At 32.9% G+C, this 7077-nt stretch overlaps 1 protein-coding gene across 2 annotated transcripts; it reads left to right on the top strand.

Annotated features, from left to right (window-relative positions):
• The first annotated feature begins 1562 nt into the window (after positions 1 to 1562).
• LOC109164570 (protein LIGHT-DEPENDENT SHORT HYPOCOTYLS 10-like) lies at positions 1563 to 4869 on the top strand. 2 transcript variants are annotated; one of them, XR_002051424.1, is made up of 2 exons: positions 1563 to 2272; positions 2308 to 2421. XR_002051424.1 is itself a non-coding variant. In XM_019313074.1 (2 exons), the coding sequence occupies exon 1, from the start codon at positions 1636 to 1638 to the stop codon at positions 2218 to 2220; it is 585 nt and encodes a 194-aa protein (XP_019168619.1). In that variant the 5' UTR covers positions 1569 to 1635; the 3' UTR covers positions 2221 to 2251; positions 4624 to 4869. The 2 variants fall into 2 exon arrangements, 1 of the variants encoding a protein (XP_019168619.1); XM_019313074.1 differs by lacking the exon at positions 2308 to 2421 and adding an exon at positions 4624 to 4869 and having other exon boundaries at positions 1569 to 2251.
• Positions 4870 to 7077: the final 2208 nt, after the last annotated feature.

Raw genomic sequence — 7077 nt, 5'->3', positions numbered from 1 at the left:
TTTTCTTTTCTTTTCTTAATCTTACCCTTTTTTATGCATCTGCAAAATTTCATGCTGCCCCATTTAGGGCATGAATGCATGTCTGTTAACATATCCATTCAAATCGTTATCAACATTAAATATAATAATTTGTATATTATACTATTAAACGTCTGTCACTATATCATAAGTCATAACTAGTAACAAATACGAAAATATGCTTATATTTGTGTAATAATAACGTCACATTTTAAATTTATACCAGACAAAATAAGATGTTAAACTTAAAACTTCTGGACCTACAATTAATACACAATATTTAAGTAGTAATACATATAAATCCTCAACAAGCAAGCTTGCTAGGTAGTGTACTGTACATAATAAAAGTTATCATATATAGTAAAAAGGGCAAAAGACACAGAATCATTGTCCCAAACATTTTATCGAGGTCAGAATGCTTTTTGAACAGTGTTGGTGGCTATATGTTTAAATTATTATTAATCCTTCATGAACACAAGAGTAAAAACCAGTTTCTAGAATCGCATCTCATTCGATTAACGTTTCAATTAACCTGTAATTAGCAACTTAAAAAAAAATTGTTGGGTTTTTAAGTCCACGTGAGTAGGTTAAATTAATTTTAAATTAATATCTTGTGATAACCTTAGCCCAGCAGGCATTGAATTGGAACCTGATTTGCATTGTGAAGTGATGAGATTTGTCGCACCGACTTATTTGTCACGGGGATGCTTTCATCTTAGCTTGCTAGTAGTGAATATATGACTCGTAAAGCATCATATGATGCATACTTAGCTTTAATTAATCATAGAATATAGTTTATGTTTAATACAATATAATAATATAATATATGCTCGGTGCATATACTATTATTCATAAAATATAATATAATGACGTGTACGTTTAATCACTACGAAAAACCATAGGTAACAAAATCATAATAATTCATCACCCCATTTTTCTTGACTTCCAGCAACAAGTCCATTTAAAAAATAAAAATAAGTATATGCTTATCAATATGTTAAAAATTATGAAAACTAACAAACGTAAATGCTGTATTCTATTTTTGAGTGGCGAAGAAACCTAAAATCACTACTCGAGAGTGTGTATTTGATAAATTATACTTTGTGATCATAACTAGCAAAGAATAACATTAAAATAAACCAACCTAGGTTATCCTTAGACCTTAGTTGACCAGCTCAAATCAAGAAGACTAATAAATTACTTACATTGAGAGTCGAATTTGTTGAGCATATAACCATTAATGTGCAATCCAACTATCAACTTAGGCTTTTAGTTGAGATGAAGCACATACATACTTCAATTTGGTATCAGAACCAGACTAAATGTCATGGGTTCACGTTGCTTGGAACCCACTGCACACATGAAAAGATGATTTTTAGTTGAGATGGAGCACATGCTTCAATTTAATTTGTAACATAATCATATAAATAATTAGACCGTATTAAGGAACAAAAGTACAGTAAGAGGAGGGACCCATATCATGTCTCGTCAATGGACTGAAGGGTGTATGATTTTCATTTTTTCTCTCCACTAAGCTCAAACCATTTTCTTTCACCCAGATTCTTTACATACCCATATCATATCATATCATACCCTCGTTAAAACACACAAAAAATAATGCTTTCATCTGCGTCAACAATCATGAGCATCATCGACGGTCCAAAGGGCTCCGCCGCCGAGGGATCCTCCCGATCCTCCGGCAGCGGCGGAGACCATCATCCCCAGCCGTCGCCGGCGCTGAGCAGGTACGAGTCGCAGAAACGGCGCGACTGGAACACGTTCGGGCAGTACTTGAAGAACCAGAGGCCGCCAGTGTCGCTGCCCCAGTGCACTTGCAACCACGTCCTGGAATTCCTCCGATACCTCGACCAGTTCGGGAAGACTAAGGTTCACTTGCACGGTTGCGTGTTCTTCGGCCAACCCGATCCTCCCGCCCCGTGCACTTGCCCTCTCAGGCAAGCATGGGGCAGCCTCGACGCCTTGATAGGCCGCCTCCGAGCAGCGTACGAGGAGAACGGCGGATCGCCGGAGAATAATCCCTTCGGGAACGGAGCGATTCGGGTTTATCTCCGGGAGGTCAAGGAATGTCAGGCCAAGGCGAGGGGAATTCCGTACAAGAAGAAAAAGAAGAAGAGACTAAATCCAATTAAGGGAATTAATCATCATGATCAGCACCAAACAAATCTGAAGCACTCTACTTAATTACTTGCTTCCTCGTACCCATGAATGGTTGGTAAGTATGTTCAAAATTCAAATCTTACCTTAAACACTTCAATTCCTTGTTTGAAAGTCTTATCTTTATTAATTCTGTGGTAAAATCCATCAAATCTTTCATCATCAATCATGATCTAGGTGGTAAAACCCTAAACCCATACCAAAAAAAACCCTAGATTTTATCTTGTATAAGATTTGTGCGACAAAGTTATCTGAAAACTGACCCCCAATTTACACAGAACGAGGAAACACGTCGTCACTATTTGAAGTTGTGTATTAAGTACACCGACAAATGACCAGAAATAAATCAATTTAAATTATTCATAACTCGTTGGGTTAAACAAAAAAAGTTAATCAATATGTTGTTCTCGCTAGAGTCCAACACTAAATACTAGTATCTTCCAACAGTGCTGTTTTATGATAGATGTTTCTTTCTCTGCTATCGATAACATGCAGAATTAGGAAGTAGAAACTCTCTTAATTACTCAGCAATTTGTTTTATTATTATTATTAATTTGTAAAATTAAATTCATATTTGAAACTATAGATTAACATCCTTATTCTGGGCCTTCTGGCCCTTACAAGATTCGACACGATTTTGTGCGGCCCATGGCTGACCCTATGCTATACAAACACCATTCTCTGCATGCATACCTATACATATATACGCACAGATTCTGAATTATATTAAATTTAAATTTAATATATTTATCTATATATTTATATTTCTTCTACCACTAGTCCGTACTATCTTGATCTAAAATAGGTATGATCATCATTCGAAGTTCCAAAGAAAGCCTGGTAACAAAAGATGGAAGAAAAAGGTTTAATTTCTTCTTTCATACATAGGTGTAGCAGCTAGCTATGTTTTTTTTCATGCCGTCTGACAAAGATTCATAGTCATATGTTACAGAGAATATAATATATTTCATATGCCTATTTCTTTTGAGTAGAGTATGCCTATGCTACAAAATGTCTTCATAGCTAGCCATTAAGTTACCTCTATAAGATGGAAAACACTTATACCCATCAACTTATTCTATATGATTGAAATAAAAAATGTCTATCATAATCATGGGGTTCAGGATATAGTCAGATGAAATTAAAAATTCTGCATTATCAAAAAAAAACAAATTTGCAAATATTAAGGTACCTTATATCATGCATGATGCCTAAAGCTATATGTGTATATGATAGCTTAGTTTGCATAATCATCCTGCAGCAGCTCTATGTGACTTGTGGTATAGTAGCTAAGATTATGATAGTATAATTCCTCATTAATGTCTCATTCTTCAATTAATAAAACATTAAACTAAAGAAAACAAGTACTTAGTCATTATTATTATTGTTCTATTTAATTACAGTACACTTTTGTAGTGTGGAAGTATATTTATGGGATGATTATAACTTGGAGAATAATATATGTTGTGGTTTTGGTTTTCAAAAAAAAAAAAAAAAAAAACTTGGAGAATAATTGAATGGTTTTACCATTGAAGTACATGGTAAACATGTGTGCTTCTGGGGTGCTGATAACATAAATGTTTGCCAATGGCAAAATAAAAATTGTATTTTGTAGCCTTGTGGTTATCAAGATAAATATCCAATCAATTTGGTTAGGTTGTCCTTTTTGTATTGCCAAATATGATATATGATATGCCAAAAATTCTAATTAATAATAATTGGAATTAATATAAAAATGTACTTGATCAAGAAGTGTTGGGTGTCGGCCGGGTTAGCCGAGTTCAGCCCATGCTTGATTCGCGGCGTGATGTTGTGGCTTACCATGAAGGGATGTGGTTAACTGGTTAATGTCCACCTATTTATCACCAATTGATTTTAAGTACGATACGACAACCAGATAGTCAAAGAACTCTGTGGTTAAGCATGCTTGACTTACCACAGTCACAGTATGGGTGGCCCACTGAGAAGTGAGCATAGTGCAATGCTGAAATCCAACAATTGGTATCAGAGTCGAGGTCACGGGTTCCAAGTCTAGTCCTAGGAGGGGATGTGGTTAAAATGGTTAATGTCCACCTACTTATCACCAATTGGTCAGATAGCCAAAGAACTCTGTGGTTAAGTGTGCCCACTAACTTATCACCAATTGATCACATCGCTAAAGAACGTTGTGGTTAAGCGTGATTGACTTACAACAGTCACATACAGGATAGGTGACCCACTGGGAAATCAGCATAATGCAGCGCTGGGATCCAACAAGAAGCTAAATAGTGTGCCACATACCCTTATGGATTTTTCTTCATCTTCATTCTGATGCATGTCTACTTTACCCCATGCAATTTAATATTTAAATGTTTTATAAATTATTTCACAAAAAAAAAATAGTAATAATAATAATAAGAAGAAGCTAATCACTATACTCATTGCATGCAGGAGCTCTCTTGACAAGTTGGAGTTGCAGAGCATCGGAAAATGAATTCCCCATTTCAATTACAATACGTACTATATAGCTTGCTTCTCTCTTTGCCAATGACTTGTTGTCTAGTAATACAAGACTGGACTTTAAGTTAAAATACCATGACAATTAAGTCTTCATAATTTCAAGTAATTTATTAATACCCTTCCAAAGAATTGCGAGAAAATGCTTTCCAGAGATGGAAAAATAACAATTTTCTTCTCCGGTCTGTATAAATTGCATCAAAGTTACGTTCTTGCTACTGTAAAATTGAACATCATATTGCTCCTATCAACTGGCATTCATATTCTTGAATTTTATGCTTGTTTTGTAATAATTCTATTTTTTTTAATTTTGAAAATATAAATAAATTTATTTAAAAGAAGAGAGGACCAACTCACTGAGATCAAGCGTGAATGTATGAAAGAACGAAAGGAAACCCTAGAATTGATGCTAAGACTAAAATTAGAAGTGTCAAATTTGGGGCAATGTAGTGCCAACTGTCCAAATAACTTTGAAAAAAAAAAAAAAAAAAAAAAAAAAAAAAAAAAAACCTGTCCAAATAACTTGACAAGAGGTTTTTTGACTTCTTTTTTTTTTTTTTTTTTTCCAATCTTGATTTATTCTGTATATGACTGAATCATTATTGGTTTAGGCTTACCTGCTCCCAATCATTATTGGGTGGACCGTGGTCCACAATCTAAAAACACATGAAATGCATTATTCTAATTAATAAAATACATTATTTTAACACATGAAGTACATTAACTCATAAAATACATTTATCTTACTCCAAAAATTTCATTATTCTAACACATAAAGTACATTATACATTATACTAACTCATAAAATACATTATTCTAACTCATAAAATACATTATCTTATCCAAAAATTTCATTATTCTAATACATAAAGTACATTATTTTAACTAAAAATATATTATTTTATCTCAGAATATTCATTATTCTAATACGCGCGCGGAACAAAATTTATTTATTTATTTATTTATTTTTATATCAAAATAACGTCATTTTAGACTATAGTTCACACAGTTTGTTCACTGCTGGGTGGGGCCGGGGGAGGGGTAACCTATTTGATTGAATCCAGTTTCGAAATATGGGCTAATTATAGATGTTGACTGGGTTTTGAAAGGAATCCAATCTTATTGACAGCCCAATTTATCAATTAACAGTCAATGACAACTTTGGTCTCCCCATATCAATTAACGATGTGGATATCCTCTTATCCATAATCAACACAAACGATCTTAGGTTTGATCATTATAATTATAAAGGAATAAGGGTCAAATAGGCCATCAAACTGCACACAATAATGCAATTAGACCACTGAACTTAAAAAAGCAACAATTAGGCCACTAAACTAATTAATTTCTTTCAATTAGTCTAATTTACAGGTTAGTAACAGGTCACCCAAAAATTTTAAAATAATTTTTTAAAAAGTTATTATTTAAAAATAATAAATTAACATATATTAAAAAAAAACGTTTCTTCGTCTCCGGCGGCCATGGAGACGAAGAAACGTTTTTATTTTTAAAATATATTTTAATCTATTATTTTTAAAAAAATATTTTAAATTTTTGGGTGACCTGTTACTAACCTGTAAATTAGACTAATTGAAAGAAATTGGTTAGTTCAATGGCCTAATTGTTGTTTTTTTAGGTTCAGTGGCCTAATTGCATTATTGTGTGCAGTTCAATGGCCTATTTGACCCTTATTCCTAATTATAAATAATTAATACATGCATATATATAAGTATATATAGAAATACACACACAAACATATATGTACCAGTCAAACTAGCTATATGTTGTGATCGAATGAATTGACCTAAGGAGTAAGGTTGGTTTGTGTTAGTGGGAAACCTATCATGCATTAAAATCTCGGCTAACGTGCCACCAACATATAAAGATTGTCTTTTTTTTTTTTTTTTCCTACTTTTATATATATAAAAAAGATAAAATTATATTTAATCAGGATTTTCATCATTTTATATTATCCGATCAATATTCGTGAGTTTATGAAGAGGTTCTGAAATTGTCATTTGTATCATATTTATCTAAAAATAAATTTTTGTATCAATGAAATGACAACATATACATTAACCCTAGACTCTTTAATTAACCTGATTGTCTTGAATGTTACTGTGATGGGGGACGACATATTTTGATAGCGAAATATATTTGAGTTAATTAATTATTACAATAACTTTATTTTTTCTCCCTTAATATAAAAGAATTGCAACTAACCAAAAGCCTAATTTTCTCTCAGACAATTCAGATATCTACAATTATACATACACAAACAAGACACAAGCTTTCTGTCATTAAAAGAAAATTAAAGCTGGCAAGCAAAGCAAAACAAATTGAAATGAGTGATATGATTAATGGATGAAGATTGAAGGTGGACCAGTT

This window comes from Ipomoea nil, unplaced genomic scaffold (assembly GCF_001879475.1).
Source record: "Ipomoea nil cultivar Tokyo-kokei standard unplaced genomic scaffold, Asagao_1.1 scaffold3069, whole genome shotgun sequence".
Taxonomy (NCBI): domain Eukaryota; kingdom Viridiplantae; phylum Streptophyta; class Magnoliopsida; order Solanales; family Convolvulaceae; genus Ipomoea; species Ipomoea nil.
The sequence above is the reverse complement of the archived record's forward strand: the minus strand, read 5'-3'. Positions and strand labels throughout refer to the sequence as shown.